This window comes from Pyricularia grisea (assembly GCF_004355905.1).
Source record: "Pyricularia grisea strain NI907 chromosome Unknown Pyricularia_grisea_NI907_Scaffold_1, whole genome shotgun sequence".
NCBI lineage: Eukaryota > Fungi > Ascomycota > Sordariomycetes > Magnaporthales > Pyriculariaceae > Pyricularia > Pyricularia grisea.
This window is the reverse complement of record NW_022156716.1, coordinates 5,393,020-5,416,446: the sequence shown is the minus strand read 5'-3', so window position 1 is coordinate 5,416,446 and position 23,427 is coordinate 5,393,020. Positions and strand designations below refer to the sequence as shown.

The window sequence follows — 23,427 nt, the reverse complement described above, 5'->3', positions numbered from 1 at the left end:
CCTACCTAGGTAGGTATCTACTCACGATTTGCTCTCATCTTCTCCGTCCCGTCTTTCAGTTGAGGTGATAGGATCTTAGTAAGGTTTCGCCTCGCTAGCTAAGCAAGAATGAAGCAGGCACAATGCTGGCTTTCAGACACATGAGTTCTTGGAAAGATGGCAGCTTGACTAAGAGAAACAATAGACTGTGGTTCGAACGTGGCCTGCACACCAAATCTACACTTGTCCGAACTGCCTTGACTCTCCTTCAATAAAAATCGAGCCAGGCAGTTTTCATGGAGATTGAAATCTAACCATGTCGTTGCTAACTTACCTCATCATACATACCTGTACTTTGCCTTACCTTTGGTCAAATACTTATGACCATGTGCTATATATACCTCGTATTCGACAAAACATATAACCAAATATGAGAGAGAAGTAAAGGCCCTGGACTCGTCATCCATGTGCATCTGCCTACATGGGGTGTAAATGTTTTTCTGCCCCTCTAATAAAGAATAAAAATAAAATAAATAAAATAAAAATCCCCCAACAACAAAGTCTTTGCCAGCCCCGCGCTATGTCATCATATTTAAAGGTACCTTACCTGCGGATCCGATGTGGTGCCCTTGTGGAGACAGCACCTATGTGGTAGAATATAGGATAGGGCTACCGAGTAATGCTACTCTCATTTGATCCAATATTCACGACCACTCGACTCGATGAGTTCTAGTTATGTACGTCTTTCAGGCCATTTAAAGGGAGATTGAAAGAAAGAAAAAGAAAAAGTCTATTTTGCAGACTATATATGCCTTAAACGAATGATGGCAGTTAAGTGGTTGGATGAGAAAGAAAAGTAGACACTGCCTAAGAGGGTGTGTCGTGCAACGGCTGCGACAGAAAAAGTCTGTAGCAAAAGTTTGGTCTTGACTCGGTTTCCCAGATGACAAAATGTGCGCGTCAACTTTGACCAGAGTTCGGACTTAGAGGAGCTTGTGCTCCAGAGTCATGTCCGATTCAGGGTCCAAGCCGAGGCACGCCCGGAAGATGTTGGTCAGAGCAGCGCGCTGCTTGGCCAGGGCGTTGACGACGGGCGTGCCAGGCGGAGTCAGCGGCGCCTTGAGCATGTAGCTCAGGACGGACAACACGCTGTGGAAGTTTCTGAAGCCATCTTCGGGATCCGATGCTGTCTTCCACTGGATTCGAGACATCATCTCAGTGATGAGCACAAGATCAATGATGAGCGGGGACGCCAGAAGCGAATCTTCGCAGACGTTGAAGAGTCTGATGGATGCAAGTCAGTTTCGGCCATCAACAATATTCCTTGGACCCGGCCCTTAGGCACAACGGTACTTACGAAATCGTCTGGCGACCACCCATAAAGATTTCACCATAGTATTCGTCCAACGCGCGCTTGCTATCCCCCACAGCCGGCATATACTTGATGACCACGGTGTGGTCCGGCTGCTCGCCTGGCTTGTACAGCACATTGTTCGCCTCCACCATGTCATCAACAACGGTGGATTTGGATATCTCTTTGGAGCGGAACTGCTTGTAAGAGCTCAAGTTCTTGCCATCGTTGTTTCCAAGGTGATTGTACGAGGCTATCGAGTTCAGTTTGATGCCAGCGTTGATCATAAAATCGACCAGCGCAGATTTCATCTTGGTCTGTCCCGATTTGAAGTCGTCGCCGCCGATGAAGACTTTGTGGATCCCCGCCAGTTCGATAACTCCCTTGACGAAGGTGTTCTGAGGGGAGCCGTTTATGAACGGGGCACCCTCCATAATGCTGGCTACTGCGAAAACAGTAGAGGGAGAGACCTCTAGCTCACCACCCTCGATCGACTTGAGAAGGTTGTCTGCAGTGTCATTGACTCCATTCAGCTCGGAAGCGTAGCGTTCAGTGTTGGCGGTCCACAAAACAATGACTTTGTCAAGCCCGTTCTTCGCCTTGAAGTCACTGTACATAGATAGGTTTTCGCCAAGATGTTAGCAGGGTTGCTCAATGCGTAAAAAAAAACAAGCAAAAATTCACAGCAATTTTTTTTAGCGGGAATCTGCCCACCGAATGTCTCTACGAAGCTGATCAACGTGACCGTTGCAAGCCTTCGAGCCTGGTAGCACGTTGTCCGCACGTGAGCCCTGGTTGGCAGCGATAAAGTCGGGATAGTAGATGCTAGGCAACGGCTTCATTGATGCCATCTCCTTGCGAACCTGCATCTTTAGCGAAGGTTCAAGAACGCCGGCCCGGTCCATGGCATCCGCCAGGTTCATGCCGCTGATGTCCCAGCCACCGATGACGAGGTCATTGGGGTGAACCATGGGCAGCACATCGTGGAAAGGGATATTGACGTCCTTGAGCGTGTTGGAATCCGTGCCGAGCTTTATGGTCGACCCCATAACAAGCGATCCATAGTAGTTGGGCTTCTGGACGCCTTCACGGGTCTCCCAGGAGAGCTCACGGCGGTTAGCCATGACTGCAGCCGTGATGGTTGACCCATTGTTGCCTCCCCATCCAACCAGCATCACGCCGACCTTGGGTACCTTCCGATCCACCTTGAAGTCGTAGGTCGTCTGCTTAGGCTGAGCAATGTATCTGCCATCATCGCCCCTAGCCACCATGGTGGTGCGGTAGGTGTACTTGGAGCGGATCTCATGCTCGGTATAAACCACGTTGGGCGAGTCCACGACGAAGACCTCCTTGGCAGCAACTGGTTGCACGGTGGCAGTTCGGTTGGTGCCATCGCCATTTCCGTTGGGGGCTTTGCCTTCCATATCAGCGTGAGGAGACATGTTGGCGCTATGGCAGGATCGAAGACTGTGAAAGGTGATGAAGAGTCCTCTATCGGCTGCGTATACGATTTTTTTTTCTTTTCTTTTTTCGGGAATCAGGAGACAACAATAAAAACAACAAAAAGCAGCTGCAAGTGCAGAAGACAGAGATGAGGCCAGAATGCGAGCAATATCTTAGAGGGTATGAGCAAAATCCCCTGCACCACCGGGAGAGGCAGAGCAATGGCCTCCGGCGTAAGGATGGTGCACGCTGAAGGATATATCATTCTCTACGTTAGCATTTTGCATCTTGCGTGGTTATCATGCGCGGTGTACAGCCGCAACGAAGGACTTACGAATTGAGCAAGTTGGAAAACGTCTTGACGGTAGTGATGTGATCGCGGCCCTGGGGAAGAGCAGCGATCGATCTCTAATCCCTACACGATACTGCGGGTTCTTTTCGGTCTGGAGGCTGTTGAAGTGATTGTTCTGTAGATGAAAGAGAGAGAAAGGAAATTGGGGCGAAAAGAAAAATAAAAGAAATCAGCAGATGGTGACGATAGAGACGAAGCTAAGTTTAAACTCAATTCATTCCATGTAATGTCTGTTTTTTTCCGAGCTTATTAACACTTGGTTGGACTGGACTAGTGGCCTAATAACACAACAAAAGAACTCGGCTATCGGTATCAGTACATATTCGAACTTTGGATGTTTGTAGGCGGTGTACAGTCTGCAGGGGGCAATGCCGAGAGGCAGTTGGATGAGGGATGCCGAGTCTTCATCCATCGGAAGAGCATATGTATGTATGCTTGCGATACCCGTATTAACCGGGCCGACGGCCCTTGAAGTTGGGCTGGTCATTTACGAGCCAAATAACATTTGCAGACAGACGTTTGTTACTAGCAGGAGACTACCGGTCTCAAGGTAGAATTCATTTACACTTAGCCACCGCCGTAAAAATATATATGTAAAAAGAAAAAGGCATCATTGGCATCATTAAAGTCATGGCCACTGGAACCGAGATAAAAAAAAATTAGAATATAGGCGTTACCCGCAGGCTGAACATAACCAGATGATTACACTTAGGATAAGTATATTCGGACGAGAATACTGTAAAGTGTCGGCCTCAAAATGCGGTCGAGCGGATGCTGTAGACGGGGACTAGACAAGGTAAGAAGGTGTCTAGGTGGGGTAGAAGACAGTGGACAACAATCGTGGGGTTGGTCTCGACTGGTCGACAATGAGGCTAACACGTGATATTGTTGGCAAAAGTCGTTTGCGAGTGTTTTTTTTTTTTTTTTTTTTTTTTTTTTTTGTTATTACCTAGGTACCTTACCAAGCTTACCTACCTTAGGTATCAATTATCTACGAATACCTAGAAATGCCAAGGTACCTTATCTAGAGATTCATGAGTGATCATTATGTTGCCCCTATCATTGTAAGAGCGCCCTGTCATTTCACCGAAAACACATTGGTGATTTCAGCCGTACCAAGGCAAGCGAGATGTGTACCATGCAGTTGGCAAGGTGGTAACGCAAGTGGGGTGGGAGACAGTGGAGGGTTCTTTTCGGATCAGCGCCTCCTCCTGGATGTCACCAACTAACTGCGGGTTCGTCGGCAAATTACCTAGGGATATTAGGCTCTTGAAGTCTGTGGTCGTCAATGCTACCCTTGAAGCGAGGTCTTTAGGGATATCTACGAACTTTGCCGATAGTCGCTTGCGTTTGCAGACAGCAGCGAGTATCAACCGAGTCTCCGAAATTTGCGCAGTCGTCTAGTTCTAGACCGCCAGTCAGACCAGAAACGCCAAGACCAAGGAAAACTTTGGTGGGTAATGTATTACTACCTACGTAGACTGCTTGATTGATTGATTGCCTGCATAGGAGACCGAATCGAGTTTTTTTTTTTTTTTTTTCCCCCTCCCTCTCTTCTCCTCAAGGTTTTGTAATCGCCATTTTCTCTACCCTTTCTGTTCTCTGCCCCGTAACCTTTCAAAGTTAAAGATATCATTCGTAACTCACTCCGTACTGCGTATATCGAAAATATCGTTGTATTAATGACGAAATATCTACTGCAACAAGGGTTGACCTAAACAACCCAGATTGCTAGGTAGGTACGTAGATCGAACCCGAGACAAGTCTAGAAGCAGGCACGAGTCAGCAGAATACTGCAGGATCGACCGGCGGCTACTGTCAACTAATTCGTGCCAAAACTCAATCGTGCACAAACCCTGGTCACAATCCGTGCACACGCCGCTGCACATCATTCATAAGAAACCAAACTTACTTCGTAGGCTGGTTGTGTGCAGAGGGCCTGTCTTGACTAACCAATATGTATGTTACCTAGGTACCTTGGGTAGCCATCTATGATCGATCTTCACCCTGAAACTGTATCGTCATGTACGTGGTAGGCAGTGTTGTTGTTATTTATGTATTGATTGGCATGGAGGTATCCAATATGGCGCCTGTTTTCGTGTAACGGAATCTGAGTTGAGGTTGTCAAACCTGATCAATCGATCGCCAAATGACAACCCCACCCGCCAACCCGCCTGTCTGTGTTTGACGCAACGGGTACCTACCTACCGTACTGCGTGCAGGCAACCATGATATCCATGTAGTTCACTTCATGCGCACTGGTCGGATCCGGTCCGTCGTCAGAAACAAAGTACCGACTGGCTGGATGGATGGTAACACATGGGTTTCGCGGGATGGCAGCAATGCCCCTGAGGGAATGAATATATTGTGGCTATAATCGAAGCCTCCGGGTCTCATGTGCATTTGGAGAAGAAAAGTGCGTGCTGCATTAACGGCGGCTACTGTGGCAACTTTGGTCGTCACCCACCCATTCATCATCAAACAACATGGAGAAAAGAAAGGGGAGGGGGGTTGCATTGGCTGCAAGCACTTTTGAATTTAAGATTAGAAAGCCGGTATGCTCACCGTCGTCGTCCATTGGCAGCGAATGGTTCACTAATTGCCAAGCAAGCCTCACCTCGGTCTCATCTACCGCGCTGTCAGATGTATGTTCTCACTTGTCCAATCGATTCATTCAAAATCCGAGTTTGAGCTGAGTATAACGACTCAGGCCTGAAATTTGATCATCGAGAGATCTTTGTGTGATTTAAAACGTCAGGTAGAAAGAATGGAGGGGTCAATACCGTTCCCCAAGTTCCAACGTGTTCGAGAACTGCCGATAAGTTATGCAGTACAATTGTCATTTGGTAGTACCAAGTAGTTCGTTAACGACAATGCAGGAAACCTGGAGGATCAGCGGGCTCTATTTAACACAAGAGGGGCCGGAAAGCCTATGCGATTCCCACTTACTCCTCATGGAGTTCTTCTGCTGGCACGACATGGCCTATTCAGGACTAGTTTGAGTACGATGGCGTTATTTCTCACTGTCTTATTCTTTGCCTTATTGCTTTTTGTATCTTTTCTATTTCTCCTATCACATTTTGTGCCGTGTGCGATACCAATAAAGGTTGCATTTTGCAATGATCGCGATGGCAACAACAATAACAGGGTACCATAGCAACCAGGGTTGTCAGACTACTTGGCACTCGGTGTAGTGTTCCAGTTGCCCGAAAATGTGATGTGGCATTTGGTACACCAATTGGCTGCACGTATAAATCGAATCCTGTTTGTTGCGTGGAGCCCATGTTAAATGGCTGCTACTATAACTGATGTGAGATGTACCGTATTAAATTGGCAGCCAAACTGATGTTGGATTTTAGCATAGAGCACCGGTGCAGCTCGTCCAGCCTAGTTTTTACTTGCCAGAAGCTGGGGGCTTGCTAGGATAGAAAGATTTCCATCACCTCCGCTACTATTCTAGGTAGACTTTTTTCCGATTGTCGCCCACAATTTCAGGCTGCGTGTGTTCCAAGTTGGCGCACGCCGTCACCTTGTAGTGGGAGGTTAAAAGGAAGTTAATGCACTTAATCCAGCGTGTGCCGGCTATTTTTCTCCAAACCGTCCAAGCCGACAGACAGACAGCCTGCAAGGTACCCGCGAGTCCGTAATTAGCTGCAAGTCAGTCAGCTGCCAGACTACGATGGCGCTTGGAATCCTGCCCTGAGGGGTGCACCGTACTGGTAAAGAATGGAGGGCAGGGTGTATAGCATATTGGCGCGGAGTACTGTACTGTACAATAATATTGTACCTAGGTACCCAAGCTACCGTACCTAGGCTAAAGAGGACAATTGCAGCCCTGCCCGGCTAAGCGGACGGACGATCTTGTCTAGGAAATAATGTACTTTGATTTCTACGCATCGTTACAAATGGAGGGTTTGGTTGCATGGAAAGTGGCGGCCACTATCAATTTTGTATTTTGTCTACCAGATTTCCGCAAGAAGGGATCTCTCGAACAGTAGCATCGTAATTTGCGCCATGAAGATGCTTTCTAGAAGCGATAATTAGAGACTTGGAAGTTCTCGTCTAGACCTTGATGCAGGACATTGAGTGGCCCATGAATTCTTGGTTCCCTTGGTATGAGTAGTGGGTACCTGCCACAGTGAGCCCCCCTTCCCCGGCACTTTGATGTCCACTAAACTCGTTTGATACTTGCTCTTTTTGTCTTTAGATTTCAATGCATGTTACAAAAAAAAAAAGAACATAAAAAAAGAAACAAAGATGGATAAAGATGGATAAAGATGAATAAAGACATAAAGAAAACTTGTTGTTGAGAATCAAGAATCGCAAAGACTGCTTTCGTTTGTCCGATCGGAGACAATAGCCACACATTGGCATTCAGCGGAGTGTTAAAGAAAGCCATGTTTTCTTTTTCTCTCTTTCTCTCTCTTCTTTTGCTGTTCCTGATAGGATGGGGGTGAGGTTTGATCGCCGCACACCATTTTGCACTACAGACATTTGCCATGCCAAATATAGCCTAGCTCGATGCACTCAGGGGTCTTGTTCGACCGTTTTTGTGACATGACCATTTGTTCACTCGCCGCAAAATGCACCAGTTCAGCTTTAATACCTTACGTATCTGTAGGTATGATGGGTGGTGCAGAAACAGGAAACTAAAACTGCCTACCGTAGATCTAGACAGAATTAGACTAGCAGAGGTAATCAATCTAGAGCTACTCTTGCTACTCTACCGTAAGCATGTCATCATCCTCCGACTGCAAAGAATTCTTTCTTACCTACCTTACCTACCTTACCTAAGTTGGTTGGGTCAGCCACTCAGTGCTTTGTCGCCAATCTATTACTACCTTACCCTACGTAGAGGTACAGTGCTCTGCCCTTCCCAGTCTGCACGCAGAGTACGGTAGGCTAAGGTAGGCAGGCAGGCAGGCAAGGCAGGTTCGGGCATACCCATTTAGAATTATTAAAAATATTAATTCCTTAACACGAATGAGCCTCCAGGGCAAACCCATTTTTATTGTTACTATTCTCCGCATCTTGTGCTACTCAGTCCCACTGCATCAACCCACCGCGACAAGGGAGCCTGGCACCGAAGACCCCTGCCCTCTGGATCAAGGGCCGAATTGGACATGGCCTTTGTCGTGTGTGTGTTATGCGGTGTGTCTGTTTCCATTTTCTGCGCCTGACCACCACTCGACACACCGCACTTCTGGGGCACTTTATACCCACACCCCATGAACAACCCAGACCCTTCACCTTTTTCGAGACAGAAATCGCAACAGCACGGACGCCGATACCCTTTCTTTCGGTCGGTGGGAAACAACCCCATATTAGCTCTACCTATGATCCTCCTTTGTTTCCTTGCTGCGTACCCGCACTCCTTTTTCTTCTTCTTTTCTTACAGAACAAACAGTTTACAAACAAATCTTCGAACTGGACGCCATTCTCTTTAGTCTTGTCTAGGGATTCAGAAGCAAAACTCAAGAAATAGTAGGACTTGGCCGACAAGCTTTGACCATTGCCAACGTGAAATAACTACCTACCCAAACCTAACCATATCGACTCACGATCAATCATTATCTCGGAGCTACTTCGCTTGCACCCGGCGTAACACTATCCGACTTTCGAATCCCGAGCAGCTGCCAACGCTGTTATCACCGTACGGCGCCAACCCAAATCTCAAAGCGTCTGTCAGTCCGCTGTGGTGCTGAGGTCGATGTCAACGGGGTTTTGTTACGAATTACAATAGGTCTTTCAACTGGAGGTGTTGAAGGACTAGCCAGGAGACACAGATCAGCATGGCCGATAGGCAGTCGAGCTTCCTGCCGACGATAAAATGTTCGTCATGTGGCAACCAGATCGAAATTTCTATGATGGGGGAGCATATCTGCGGAGGCGCAGGTGGTTCAGATTGTAAGTTCTATTCACTTTCTATTGTGCATGTCATCTGATCATGTTTCCCTGCGGAGCATGCTTGGTATAACGGTTGTACATATTCTAACTTGCAACCTTTCAGCAGCATCTACTTCTCTAGATAAGATCGATGAGACTTTTATGCCATTTAACAAATCAGTTCACGAAAAGATCGGCCGAGTTCCACCACCACCAAAGGTTGATACTTTGGCAGCAAGTAAGTTGACAAGCTTATCTGAATTTGATTCTTTTGCGGTTCGAACCATATCGCTAATACTCTTATCTTTTCCCACCCAATTTAGACCGTACTTATTACCGCGCCGGGCAACTAACACCCGTCAGCAACTCCAGCGGCTCACTCTCTCGCAGCGGATCGCCTCTCACACCTACTGGTCGGGTACCAGGGCGCTCCGAAGACTACTTTACACCAAAGATTGCCAACGAATACGACTCGGCCTCTCCGCGGAATCAGCCACGGCGGCCTGGGGGCTATGGGGGCATGGATGATGTCGAAGATGATATGTACTCCAACAACTCTCCCAAGAAACAGCCTCCGAGTTTGTTGTCTCGTATGGATACTATTGCTCCCGGCCCTTTCGATTCAAAGAGGCCGACTGCGGCAAAGAATGCCCTCGCTCCCAGATCGAATGAGACGGCAGATGCCTACAACGAAAGACCTGTGACCTCAAACTCGAACAGGAGCTTTGGGAACAACCAACCTCCAAGAATGCCGAGGAAGAACGGCTATGGCGGGTTTGGTCCTCCCCAGAGGTCGCCAGGTGAATATGAGCCTGAGCCACCCAGTGCGATCAGCAGGTCTGGGACTTTTCCGCGGGAGAACGACCCAATGGAACCACCTCTGCGTACCCCCTCTGCCCCTGGTCCTCGACCGGACAGGTTACGACGATCATCAGATGAGGCGAATGAAAGGCTCATGGACGGGGAAAACAGGGGGCGTCCAAACAACGATATGTATGCAACAAGAACCTCAATAACACGCGATACCTCCAGGCCACCGCCACCGAGGACCAGCCTCCTGAACCGACCTCCCACCCGTGACGGTGGTGGTCCCTCCAGCGCCATTGACCTGGCCAGTGAGTTTGGCGTCGGGAACCCATACCACAGTTCAAACGTTTCCATGTCCTCTAGCGCATCGGCATCGAGTGGCGCAGAATCTCGCCGTCCCAGCCAACCAAGCTCACAGACCAGCCCTGCTCGCTCACTCAGGTCGCGACCAGCCAGAAAGCCATCGAATACTTCCGACATTGACAGCTTGATGCAGGATCTCCAATCCTCAATGTTGAGCGACGCGCAGTCTCGGGATCTACCTCCTTCACAATCGGAACAACTCCCCATGAATTCGGGATCGCTTCGCAACCAGTCTCGACCAAGCCCGCCACCGATGAGGACTCCGCCATTGGATGGCCCGAGTCAAAGAGAAGCGATGGACCGCGGAATGGACAGGGGTCGCCAATGGGGTGAACGTAAAGACTCCTCCCCTCGCTATGCATCTCCCGAACGCAGGCGCGAGGCAACCAGGGCGCCGTCTCGACCAGGACTTCGCAGCCAGTCCAGAGGACGGGTGCCAGTGAACCGCGGTAATTGCAAGGCTTGCCGGGAGCCCATCACAGGCAAGAGCATCTCGAGCGCGGATGGCCGGCTCACGGGCAGGTACCACAAGGCATGCTTTGTATGCGCCACTTGCCGCGACCCGTTTCCTTCTGCGACGTTCTACGTTCACGACGACAAGCCTTACTGCGAGCAACATTATCATGAGAAGAACGGCAGTCTTTGCGGAAGCTGCGGTACTGGAATCGAGGGTCAGTACTTGGCGGACGAGGCAGAGGAGAAATTCCACCCAAGGTGCTTCCGTTGCAGCGACTGTGGGCAAATCCTTGACGATGGCTATTTTGATGTTAATGGGAGGCGGTACTGCGAGCGCGACGCCTTGAGGCACGTACAGCCACCGCCGTCCTGGGGTCCCCCCAGCAGAACGGGGACTCCAAGCAACCTAGGACCTAGGGGACCTCCCAGCATGCGAGGATCTTCGGGACTCGGCCCTGGACTCCAACCAGGCGGTCCCAAGGGCTATCCTGGACCTGGTGGTCGTCCAGGACGCCCTATGGGAGGGCCTCCCAACAGCAGCAGGCTGGGCCCTGGCCCACGACCACGGATGGAGAAGCGTATGACGAGACTTGGCATGATGTAAATGCCCAGCAAACCTCTATGCATCCCATCTTCCACCCTCTACTATTCTTTGATATATAAACCACATGGATCATTTGCTTTGTTTTACATCGAAGAACGTTTTGTCGATGTTTGGGCCTGTACTGCGCTTTTGATCTGTACACATATTTGCTGCGCTTACCCGCGCAGCGGCTTTACGGCCCGGCACATGCCGACAGGACCGTTCAGGATACCCATTTGCTATATACCCTTCGTTTACTCATTATATATTCATATCTACTTTTTTTTTATACTCTTCATCTTATTTTTGATGTTTGTGTGATTCATATAGAGTCCGCTGGGAAGACGGCAATTGGGCGGAAATCATGGTAATGACGCAAGGGAATGGGGTTCTTTGTTTCGGGGACGGACGTGACTACGCATGTCGATGCTGGGGAAGATTACTTGTAGGGCTGGATAAGTTCTCCACTTGAGGCTCGGCCATGCCACTTAATTATGTACGGCAGAGACGTTATGCCAACCAAAGTCAGACAAGCCACTTAACATTTTTACTATAGATGTTAATTAGTACATGGCGTACCCGGCCTTAATATTTAATCCAGAGTACCAGAACATTGGGAATATTTTCTTACCACGTTCACCCCTCGAGTTTACAGTACATCATACTTTTGTATGGACGATCCTCGTGCGCATTTACTTTGAGGGCGGGGATGCCATGTTTCTAGCTACCTAGGTAGGTAGGTAGTTGTTACCCATTTACAAACCAAAAAGAGTAGTAGTTTCCTTTGCATCGGTCACAACGTTCCCAATTAGGTAATACTGGGGCCTTGGGGTCTCAGGTTGCTGGAGACGCCCGCACCACTGATCAAGTTACCACATTTAGCGGACAAGCCTCAAGTCCGATTGAATCCGGAAACATTACTCTACTCTCTATGCTCGGCATCCCAATATCTGTCATTCAACTGCGGCCCCCCGCAAGAACGCTGTTTCAGCCCGTTCTGGGTCAAGACCACAATCGCGTGATTTTTCATACAAAGGATGAACTGCCTTAGTAAATCCCTACTACGTAGATACTCCGCCACATATTGGTTTCTGCGTTTTGTTCCGATTGTTTGTATGTCTGCTGGGGGAAAAAAAAAAGAGAAAAAAAAACTAACCTGATACCACCGGGGTGAAGCAGCTCAGTGTGAAAAACCAAAAAAAGTGCAAATATTGGTATAACTTCTCCATCACATCCGTGCGACATGCTTCTTGGTCACAGCGAAAATGGCACTTTGAAATGTAGGAGGTACTTTTGGGTATGTATACTCTATACAAGTCTATGCGTCTAGCAATTTATGACATACAGCGGTCCCACGCTTTCTACGACGGTTCCGAAAAAGAAGAGAGAGAGAAAAAAATGGTAACAAAAAGAAAAAAAAACACATGAAAGATGAAAAAAAGGTGACAAATTGAAAATGAAGAATAAGAAACTCTCATTTTGATGTCACAGCTTAGCCTTGTTGTCTTGCTTCTGCATCGTCTCGGCGACTATACGGCGCTGAATCTTGCCCGTGGCCGTTTTGGGCATAATTTCCGTATAGTAAATCTTTTCGGTTCATAGCCAAAGCGTTAGTTGGACCGACTGGCTCTGTTTCACTTTAATTGAGGTAGTGGGGAGAGAGAAAGACATGGAATGAGGGATGGGCTTTTTTTTTTCTTACCTTCTCGGGCACCTTGAACTTGGCCAGGCGGGCCGCAACCCACTCCCGCAGCTCATCCTTCCCAAGCTTAGCTCCGGGCTTGAGCACGACGGCCACACCAACGTCCTGGCCGTAGAGCTCGCTCGGGACGGCGAAGCTGACGGCCTCGGAGACGGCGGCGTGGCGGGTGAGAACGTTGTCGAGCTCAATGGGCGAGATCTTCTCACCGGCCTTGTTGATGAGTTCCTTGATGCGGCCCGTGATGGTGACGTAGCCGTCCTCGGGGTCCATCTTGCCCTGGTCGCCGGTGCGGAAGAAGCCACCCTTGGTGAAGGCGCTCGCGTTGGCCTCGGCGTTGTTGAGATAGCCGCTCGTGACGTTCTCGCCCCGGATGCAGATCTCGCCCTCGACGCCGCGCGGCAGCTCGTTGCCGTCGCCGTCAAGGATGCGCACCTCAACGCCCTGGCCGATGCCGACGCTGCCCGGCTTTCTCTTGGCCGGCGGAAGCGGGTTCGACGTCATTTGGTGTGCCGCCTCGGTCATGGCGTAGGCCTCGAGCACGGGCGCGCCAAATTTCTCCTCGAGCTGGGCGAAAACGGTCGGAGAGAGCGGCGAGGAGCAGGAGCGAATGAAGCGAATCTTGGGTAGGGGGGTTGGTGCCGGGTTCTTAAGCAGGATCTGGTGGATAGTGGGCACGGCTGTGTACCAGTTTGCACCGTGCTGCACAAAATCGCGCCAAAAGTCCGAGGCGGAGAACTTGGTCGGGACCACCATGGAGCCTCCGGTGTAAAAGGGCGCCAGGAGACCGCAGAGAAGCCCATGGACGTGAAAGAGTGGCATGACGAGCATGGTTCTATCCGCCGGAGTCAGCTGGTAGGTGTTTTTGATATTGTCTATTACAGCGTTAGTGAATCTGTTGTGGTGCAACAGCTCTTTATCCACACATAGTTCTTCAAGACCTACCCATGGTCCTCGTCAGGTTACGGTGTGACAGGGGGACCTAGTTGGTGTTTAATAAGAACGTGTTAGCCCACTTGTAATGCAAACATAGAAACGGTTTAGTCTCTATATTAACATACCACCTTGGGTCGAGAGGTTGTTCCGCTGCGGTATTTGTTTAATCATCAGCATCTAGTCCTGATAAATCTATGTGAGATGGGTGTTTACAAACGGACCTGGTGTGCAACACAAGAGCAGTGTCCTCGGGCTGAGGCTCAAGAACCTTTTGCCCTCCTTTGCCTTTCAGCTGGCCCAAGTCCTTGACATCCAGCGCGACTTCTGCCTTCTGGGTGTCCCAATAGCACTCGGCAACAGCAGCATTGAAGCGCTTGGCAGCCTTGACGGCAGGGCTGCCAGCGGCAAAGGCACCGCGAGGCACCAGCACGATTGCTGACTTGACATCCTCGATGTAGAACTCAAACTCGTCCTGCTTGTAGTTTGGGTTCAAGGGTGCGGCGATGCCACGCTGCCAGCTCGACGCCAGGAACGACACGATGAACTCGTACGAGTTGACCGTGGCAATGGACACGGCGGACCCTTGGGTGATGCCGATGGCGGCGAGCTTGGCCTGGAACTTGGACACCTCGGCGACGAGCCCAGCATACGTTACGGTGAGGGCCGCGTTCCCAGGCTTTGCTGCAGGTATTATGACGGCCGTAGCATTTGGTTGGCCGTGGATGGCACCCTTGAGCGTGTTTGGCGCAGCCATTTTGAGTTTGCTCTTTTTTTTTTGTCTTTTTTTCCCTTCCTTGCCGTTTCTTTCTTTTTCCTGGAAATCTATTAAAAATAAAAACAACAAAATATTCCAAGTATGAAGAGACAACTTGAGAAATAGAAGTAGAGAGATACAAAGCCAGTCGATTAATCCCCTTACAAGTTCACGATCGATCAGAAATAACCGGCAAAAGGAAAGCAAAAAACGTTGAACGCGCCACGTTTTTTTCCCTTTTCTCAGATAGAGCTGAGGCGTCTTGGCCGGAACGCCAGTCCCGTGTAAGACCCATAGCGACCCACTCCCACTACCTAGGCAGGCAATGCAGGTAAAGCAGTTACTGTGCTTGAGGGCCCTATAATTTAACTTTGTTAACGCAGTTCTATCGGTACAGTAGCCATTAACCTTACCATCACTATTACCACTACGGTACCCATTACGTAGTTATTCTGGGCCTAACGCGCGGCATGCCAACGTGTTTTGAACCAATTTGTCCTACGAATTGACTGTCGACACGTTCTTGGGGCATAACAGTACACTAAATATATGAGCCAGCACTATTTGTAACATGTAGAGTTGTCCGACCTCAGCTTTGATTATTCCATAGTCTGCTCTCTGGACACCGTGTGGAACATCCACTTGGGGGATCATACATCTAGAATCCAACTCGTGCTAACAAGTCGACCCCAATGCCTAACAAAAAGGATGCCGGCGCTGTCGGTAATAGAAGCACAACCAACTGACACCTCTGTTCCACGTCCCTTTGCGTAGAGCCAACAGTGATTTTCTGTTTGCCACCATACCTATGGAGTTAGGTATACATAACTGCATCGACTCGACCAAAGACGATACCAGAACATTTGATCATGCAAACTCTAGCCCGAAACAAGCAACTTGAGGTATGATACACGGACTCTGCTGATAGTATGTAAAGCGGCCGATCTGTAACTGACCGTAAAATGGTATCAAGCTGTGTATAAAATACGTAATAATCCCGCTGTCATGGGATAACTGCTCATCCCCTTCAGAATATGAAATCGTATGCTAGTTTGATCCGAGGTGACAGAGAAGCCCGTTTCATCCACAAGGCCTAGATTTAGACTTCAGTGTGGCCCCGATCAAGCCTTCGGAGGTTTGGAAATATTCCTATAAGAAAAAGAAATGTAGACGTAATGTTAGTAAAAGGGTATTAGATGCATGGCAAAATTCAAGGAAAGCCCTCACTCCAGTCTTCCGACCCCGTTAAGTCGTAGATAGACGTCAGTACCCCAGCCGTGTAGGCTTTGAACGTCGATGCTGCCCCCAAAATACTCAGCGTAAGCTCTACTGAGCGGTAGCCCGTAGCCCAGCCCAGCAATAGAGCTGCGACCGTTGCTCGCGCTCGAAATTATATTGAGTGCAAAGTCACCAGTGCTCCCACCTCCACTTCCGCCGGCCCCTCCAGGCAAACTATCGTCCTGGTCAAAAAATGTTGTGTAGCTATACGACCAGATATTTGGCTGAACCTCGGGCGCAATACCGCCACCACGATCACGTATCCGAATAGTCACTCCAGGTGCGTTGTCGTCCAGAGGCTGTATTACATCGGAACGGAAAGCACCGCGTGAGACGGATGGCGGTTTCAGACGCAGGCCACGGCTGTCATCCAGAGGTAAAGCAGGTGCGATAGTGACCTCGATGGGCTCTTTGCTCATGTTGTTTTCAACCGTGGCACGGAAAGCATTTTTCAGTAGCTCCGTGAGGATATAATGCAAATGCATGGGAACGTATGCAAATGTAGTGTCTGGCGAACCATTGACTACCCACTCTGGACGAACACCGTAACGTAGCTCACATATCTCAGCTACGGCACCGCCACAATGGTCGAGAATATCAACAGGTTTGAGTGCTGTGTCAATGACACCCACAAACGAAGGTTCCTCGGGGCATGGGACTGGACTCGCGGCCGGGTCAAAGTGTGGCTGTGAGGAGTAGTGCAGCGCGATGTGCTGCTCGGCTACAAGACGTGTACCGATGCGGGCGCGCAAATGGGCATCGAGAAAGGCCGTGACGTCTTGAGGGCTCACGTAGCGGCGACACTCCAGGAAACCGCGGGCAAGAATTGGTATAGTATCGGCATGTGTGCGAACCAACTGGGCGAGAACTTCTGTAAACTCAACCTCCTCCCCCAAGGTATTTATACCGCCCCGCTCCTCCCAAGGCAGTAGGGTCTCCAGAGAACGTTGGTAGTTGTTGTATATAGTACGAATGTTCGGGTTCGACACTACGATGTATGGCAGGTTGCGTAGGGCTTGAAGTCGGTGTGCCAGTCGAATTGGGAGCAAACTCAGCGTGAAGTTGGCTGACTGGAGGAGGGCCTCCTCCGAGAGCGGTGGCCTGCCATGCCTGGTGAAAGGTTCGCTAGATATCAGCCTAATGCCATGTGGTGAAATAAAAGTATGGGAATGCAGCTCGAAAGTAAGGACTGACTTGACAAGGTCGGCAAGATTGAGGTTGTGAAGATGCTTTCCTGCAAGGCGTGAAATTTGTCCCTCGTCAAATGACGCATTCGAAGCTCGGGAGCCAGTGTCTAGTGGCTTGGTCTCATTGCTTCCTACAACAGTTCCATTCGGAGCGAGCTGCTTAGTGGAAGAAGAGAACAATCTCAGACCAATATTCGAGGCTCTTGGGTGGCATGTCCACAGCGGCCTCGCAGATATCGTCATCTTGTACATGTTTTCATCGTTTCTGTTCGCCGGGTTGTTGAAACATGCCCCAGCTGACCTCTTGAGTAGAGCCGTGCTTTCAAGTCGAGCTTATTGCAGCATGCAGAAGGAAATTGGTGTGAGATAATATAACCTCTCGCTGCCCATCAAAAGGCTGCCCGTTTACGGAATGAGGTGCATAGCTACCCAGGTACCTCGGGTGCCTACCGTCCTTACATCTGCGCGCTTCTCACCTAGACCTAGTTGTAGGATGATCGGTCCGTCATTTAATGTGGTGGACCGTGCTCCGATTCGGGGTTGCGTTACATTAGACATCCCTACCTACCTACTTCCTGCCGTACCGCGTATGTACAGAAGGTAGGGTGGTACCCCACCCAGCTTCGTCAATTCCTAATACCATAAAACAGCGCAATCGGCTGCACGCATCTTTTAATGATTGATAATAGATAGTGTTCCTGATATTTTCATGGAGGTAAGATTAAAAGCGCCATCTGTTTGTTTGGATTCTGGAACTTCCAAATACGCCGAAGTCTCAAAAGAACGGGCGAAGATATAGTAGTTTGTTTGTTTGTTTGTTTACCCACTTAGGTACCTAAGGTAGGTAGGTAGGTAGATCTAGCTGCCAAGTCGGTACGTTTCTCCATGTGCCTACACGAAAAGCAAGTCAATCCGCCAAAATCTCAGAGCTTCTATCGCTTAAGGAGTGGCCAAGCAGTTTTCTGAAAAGAAATCTCAATATGACATTTTAAATAGTATCTTATTGTTAAACACATACTCCTTCAAATTAGACACACAACGGGTAGCTCCGACAGCCGGACAGTGGAGTCATTCAGTCGAACGATACCTTGCCTAGGTACCTAGATCTAGACCCCGACGAGTCTCGCCAGCTCCATACCTCACACGCTCGTCTAGTGCTAGAATAGGACTAGATCAACATAGGCTCACTTAATCACAAACCTTCTTGGACAAAAGAGAAAGCAACCACAAAAAACATCAAGATATGTTGTAGATAGGATCTCAGGATTTCAAAATGAGTAGTACGCTGATTCAACTACATAAAACCATAAGCTTTCATTGCACATATCTAATTAACTGATTTTGACCAGTTCTCTAGCAGGTCTTGACCTCCTGGTCCTTCTCCACTGCCTTCACATGCTCGTGGCTCTCGAGGGTGGAAACAGAGTCCTCGGGGAACTCAACACTATCAAAACACGGAGTGGGTTAGTTTATCTCAGACTTGAACCTGTGGTTGTTTTTGGATTGGCAAGTCTTACGAAAAGCCCTTGATGATGTCGAGGCTGTGTCCAATCTTTCCTCCCTGCTCCTCGGCGTGCTTCTTAGCCCTGAAGAAATGAAATGTTAGAGTCATAACATCACAGCTCGCCCTCTCTTTTAGGTAACTTACTGGGCAACCTGTTCGGGAGTGGCGTCCTCCTTGCAAGTGACCTTAATTATGCTCTGTCAGTTTGTGCCACTTCCCAAATCGAAAAGAGCCTCACGATGTTTCAAAAACATACAATGTAAGTGGGCATTTTTGCGGTGGATGAAGTGATCTTGGTAAATGTGAGATGTTGAAGTTGGTTCAGATGATGGAGTTGCAAGTGCTTTGTTACGACCGTGCGTGGGGAAGGTCGAAGACTGCCTTTTATGCACTGAATCAGGGTCATCAAGGTAGAGAGGTTACAGTTAACAAAGTAAACTTGTGGCGCGATGGACCAGTGTGAGAGGCCTCAGGCGACCTGACAAGAGTACGTCATCGGGGTTGGGTAATCTTCAGCTAGCGGGACGGGCTCATGCGAGTCACTGGTAATACCAAACCAACCAACCAGCCAGTAACCGGGCAGTTTTGATCAGATTGTCACTTGGCTTCCAAGGATCGTGGTTCCCCTTGGCAAGACATCTGCACGCAAATGATAAACGCCGGCATTAACCTGGTATTTGGAGAAATGGCTGTTCATCCTGCACGCCTCAAAGACGTCAATACAACAGCTTTCTTGGTATTTGGCCGCCGCGTGATCCGTCACAGCTACACCCTCAAGCCTCTGGATAGGCACCACATCGTCATGGCTGTTTATGCGTAAAAGCCCAGCCATGTTCAGTCAATGTTTGGAGAACTGATTACCCCGCTATATGGCACATCGCACCGATAGCGGCGGGGGTGGCATGACCCCACGTCGTCTAATTATCCCCGGCTTCCTGGAAGGTACCTAGAGGTAGGTACCTCCCGTCATTTACTACCATGGTGGGTTGAGCCAATTTTTTTATCGATAAGATAAGATGACAGGCTGAGAAAGGTTCTGCCATAGCGGTCAAAAAGTTTTTGGGAGAGGTTTTCGCGACCACCGTGTTGCGCGCCGATGCGGGAGCGGGATAAGAGGGCGACTTTTATGAGCTGCAAATTTTGAAGGGGACAACTTGCGGCACCGCCAATATGGACGACCAGAAACATAAACCTCACAGGAAGTCCAAGGAGAAGAAGAAGCACTCCGGTATGTGTTTCATCAAGCCCGTTTCTCTGCGACAGCGCAGCGCTCGTCTTATGGCCAATTGCTCTAACTCTACATTGCTTTCCTAGGACCCAATCCCAAGGCCTTTAGCTTCGCCAATCCAGGCAAGCTTCTTAAGACAGCCTCGCGTTCTCATGATGTATGCGATCATCCCATGGGAAATTATGCACACACCGTTGTAAAGTCATTGCGCTGCGGATGGTACTGACCAGCCACACCACAGATTAAAGAAAAACGTCTCCATGTACCCCTCGTCGACAGGCTCCCTGACGAGCCACCGCCCCGGCTCGTCACCATTGTTGGTCCGCCCGGGGTAGGAAAAACCACACTGCTCAAGTCGTTAGTCCGCCGATATGCCAAGGAAACCATATCCGAGCCGCAGGGTCCCATCACAGTCGTTACATCCAAAAAGCAACGTTTGACCTTCCTTGAGTGCCCGAACGAGCTAGAGGCTATGGTGGACATAGCCAAGGTGGCTGATATTGTATTGCTCATGATCGACGGCAACTATGGCTTCGAGATGGAGACGATGGAGTTCCTGAACATCCTTGCGACTACGGGTATGCCGGGTAACGTCTTTGGCATTCTTACCCACCTTGACCTCTTTCGCAAACCACAGGCCCTCAAGGATGCCAAGAAGAGACTCAAGCAACGGCTCTGGAGCGAGTTGTATCAAGGCGCTCATTTGTTTTACCTTTCCGGCGTAATGAACGGTCGCTACCCAGACCGTGAAATACACAACCTCTCTCGCTTTCTATCAGTTATGAAGAACCCTCGACCTCTTGTATGGCGGAACTCACATCCCTACACCGTCATCGACAGCTTCCGAGATATCACCCACCCAACCAAGATCGAAGAAGATGCCAAGTGTGACAGGTCAATAGTCCTCTCAGGGTACCTCAGGGGCACCAACTTCGCCGCCGAGGGCCAAAGGGTGCATGTTGCTGGTCTGGGAGACTTTACCATTGCCGACATGGAGGTCCTTCCTGACCCGTGTCCCACGCCTGCCATGGAAAAAGCCATGGAGAACCTTACAGGCAAGAAGGGCAGAAAACGGCTCGATGAGAAGGAGAAGAAACTTTATGCACCAATGTCGGACCGAAGCGGCCTCAAGATTGACGGTGATGCCATATATATCTACAGAGAAAAGGGCTTTACGTTTGACAAAGATGCTGAAAACCCTGAACGTGGCGAGGGCGAAGAGCTTGTTATAGGTCTTCAGGGAGAGCGCCGCCTTCTTGGTCAAACCGATGCTGGTGTTCGGCTTTTTGCTGGCGGTGACGAGATACGAAACGTCGCGCAAGACGAAACAGACACCGGTCGAAAAGAAAGGAGAAAAGCCCGTGTCACAGCCGACGGTGATGCGCCAGAAGGAGACGACTCACTGGAGGACGATGACGACGACATGGATAGCGTGGACGAAGGTGACTCAGATGTTGAGACAGAGTTTCGCCCCGAGAAGCTGGGAAAGATGTTCCGAAAAAGCAGTGAGGCGAAAGGTGACTCGGAAGACGTTGCCTTTGCCGACAGCGACTCGGATTTGGGATCTCTGTCTGGGGATGATGATCTCGATGACGACGATATGGATAGCGACGATGTTGACTCAGAAGAAGAGGACGACGACGACGACGAAGGAGCGTTAAAGTGGAAGGAAAACTTATCCGAGAAAGCAAAGTCTATGCACACGCGAAAGAGCCAGGGTCAACCCTCAGATCTGGCTCGGATATTGTACAACGAGAGCTTGACCCCCGAACAAATAGTCAAACGATGGAAAGGTGAAGAAGCTGAGGATGAGGAGGAGGAAGATATCGAAGAAGATGACGATGCTTTCTTTAAGCGGAAGGCGGACAAGACTGGCGATGAACTAGAGGATCGCTCGGTACCGTTATACGACTACAATGAGTTGGCAGCGAGGTGGACCGAAGACGCGGTTGAGAGCCTCAGGAAACGCTTTACATCGGCAAATATTGGAGATGATGAAGATGGAGATGAGTTCGAGGGTCTGGATGACGAAGACGACGAGGATGGAGAGGACGATGGCGAAGACGACGATGACGAAGGTGACGGTGCTTTTGAGGATCTCGAGACTGGTGAGAAGCACGGCCCAGACGCAGAAGAGACGGCAATAGAGTCCGAGGACATCGACGCCGAACGAGCCAAAAATGCGAAAAGAAAAGAAGAGCTCAAATTGAGATTCGAAGAGGAAGATCGCGAAGGGTTCAGGAATCCAAAGGCTCTAGCAAGAAAAGAAGGTGGCAACCAGGATGAGTTTGGCGAGGACGATTGGTACGAGGCACAGAAGGCAATGATCCAGAAGCAGTTGGACATCAACAAGTCCGAGTACGAAAATCTGGATGAGCGGCAGCGAATCGCTGTGGAGGGCTTCAGGGCAGGTAAATACGCCAAAATCGTGCTCGAGGGTGTCCCGGCCGAGTTCGTGAACAGGTTCCAGTCCAAGACGCCGATAATCATGGGGGGTCTTTCCGCAACCGAGGATCGATTCGGCTTCGTTCAGGCACGGATAAAGAGACACAGGTGGCACAAGAAGATTCTGAAGACCAACGATCCGTTGATTTTCTCCCTGGGCTGGAGGAGGTTCCAGTCGTTGCCCATCTACAGCATATCTGATTCGCGAACGAGGAACCGGATGCTGAAATACACACCCGAACACATGCATTGTTTCACAACATTCTATGGGCCCTTGATTGCTCCGAACACGGGTTTCGTCTGCTTCCAGTCGTTCTCATCTTCCAACCCAGGATTCCGCATAGCAGCCACCGGAACCGTACTCAGCGTCGACGAGTCGACCGAGATTGTCAAGAAGCTGAAGCTCACGGGTGCACCTTACAAGGTCTTTAAGAACACGGCTTTCATCAAGGACATGTTCAACAGCAGTCTAGAGATTGCCAAGTTCGAGGGCGCGGCCATCAAGACGGTCTCGGGCGTTCGTGGTCAAATCAAGCGTGCATTGTCGAAACCAGAGGGACACTTCCGAGCCACCTTTGAAGACAAGATCCTGATGAGCGACATTGTGTTCCTGCGGGCATGGTATCCCATCAAGCCCCACCGCTTCTACAACCCTGCCAACAATCTCATCGGGTGGCAGCCCATGAGGTTGACGGGCGAGATTAGGCACGCGGAAGGCATCCCTGTGCCGCAGCAGCGCAACAGCGAGTACAGGAAGATTGAGCGCCAAGACCGTCACTTCAATCCGGTCAGGGTTCCCAAGGCGCTGGCGGCCGACCTCCCGTTCAAGAGCCAGATCGTGCAGACTCGCGCGCAGCCGCGCAAGACATATATGCAGAAGCGCGCCGTGGTGCTACGTGGCGAAGAGAAGAAATCGAGGGACCTGCTGCAGAAGCTCACGACCATCCGTAAGGACGTCGCGGAGAAGCGCAGGGCCAAGAAAGAAGAGCACCGGGCGGCGTACAGGAAGACGCTCGCCGAGGCGGAGGAGAAGAAGGCGGCACGGGAGAGGCGCGAGAACAAGGAGTACTGGAACCGCGAGGGCAAGAACATGAAGCGCAAGGAAGCCGGGGGAGGTGGTGGAGGTGGAAAACGAAGGAGGTAGACTGGTGTCTATTAAATAGTGTATATCGTTCT

The 23,427-nt window shown here is 49.9% G+C and overlaps 6 protein-coding genes across 6 annotated transcripts; 2 read left to right on the top strand and 4 right to left on the bottom strand.

Moving 5' to 3' along the window:
* Positions 1-554: 554 nt before the first annotated feature.
* PgNI_01661 (uncharacterized protein) lies at positions 555-3,658 on the bottom strand. The gene is made up of 4 exons (XM_031121733.1): positions 3,108-3,658; positions 2,045-3,022; positions 1,337-1,939; positions 555-1,263 (listed from the first exon to the last, which is right to left on the bottom strand). The coding sequence occupies exons 2-4, from the start codon at positions 2,770-2,772 to the stop codon at positions 963-965; spliced, it is 1,632 nt and encodes a 543-aa protein (XP_030986175.1). The 5' UTR covers positions 2,773-3,022; positions 3,108-3,658; the 3' UTR covers positions 555-962.
* A 4,697-nt stretch (positions 3,659-8,355) lies between these two features.
* Positions 8,356-11,805, top strand: PgNI_01660 (uncharacterized protein). The gene is made up of 3 exons (XM_031121732.1): positions 8,356-9,032; positions 9,136-9,249; positions 9,335-11,805. The coding sequence occupies exons 1-3, from the start codon at positions 8,918-8,920 to the stop codon at positions 11,239-11,241; spliced, it is 2,136 nt and encodes a 711-aa protein (XP_030986174.1). The 5' UTR covers positions 8,356-8,917; the 3' UTR covers positions 11,242-11,805.
* A 701-nt stretch (positions 11,806-12,506) lies between these two features.
* On the bottom strand, positions 12,507-14,799 carry PgNI_01659 (uncharacterized protein). Its single transcript, XM_031121731.1, has 5 exons — positions 14,077-14,799; positions 13,981-14,005; positions 13,865-13,901; positions 12,923-13,794; positions 12,507-12,807 (listed from the first exon to the last, which is right to left on the bottom strand). The coding sequence occupies exons 1-5, from the start codon at positions 14,607-14,609 to the stop codon at positions 12,706-12,708; spliced, it is 1,569 nt and encodes a 522-aa protein (XP_030987427.1). The 5' UTR covers positions 14,610-14,799; the 3' UTR covers positions 12,507-12,705.
* Positions 14,800-15,190: 391 nt separating this feature from the next.
* PgNI_01658 (uncharacterized protein) lies at positions 15,191-17,508 on the bottom strand. Its single transcript, XM_031121730.1, has 2 exons — positions 17,082-17,508; positions 15,191-16,997 (listed from the first exon to the last, which is right to left on the bottom strand). The coding sequence occupies exons 1-2, from the start codon at positions 17,324-17,326 to the stop codon at positions 15,833-15,835; spliced, it is 1,410 nt and encodes a 469-aa protein (XP_030987428.1). The 5' UTR covers positions 17,327-17,508; the 3' UTR covers positions 15,191-15,832.
* A 796-nt stretch (positions 17,509-18,304) lies between these two features.
* PgNI_01657 (uncharacterized protein) lies at positions 18,305-19,199 on the bottom strand. The gene is made up of 4 exons (XM_031121729.1): positions 18,835-19,199; positions 18,723-18,775; positions 18,592-18,660; positions 18,305-18,518 (listed from the first exon to the last, which is right to left on the bottom strand). The coding sequence occupies exons 1-4, from the start codon at positions 18,982-18,984 to the stop codon at positions 18,428-18,430; spliced, it is 363 nt and encodes a 120-aa protein (XP_030987658.1). The 5' UTR covers positions 18,985-19,199; the 3' UTR covers positions 18,305-18,427.
* Positions 19,200-19,668: 469 nt separating this feature from the next.
* Positions 19,669-23,426, top strand: PgNI_01656 (uncharacterized protein). The gene is made up of 3 exons (XM_031121728.1): positions 19,669-19,806; positions 19,893-19,963; positions 20,048-23,426. The coding sequence occupies exons 1-3, from the start codon at positions 19,749-19,751 to the stop codon at positions 23,393-23,395; spliced, it is 3,477 nt and encodes a 1,158-aa protein (XP_030987435.1). The 5' UTR covers positions 19,669-19,748; the 3' UTR covers positions 23,396-23,426.
* The last annotated feature ends 1 nt before the right edge of the window (position 23,427 follows it).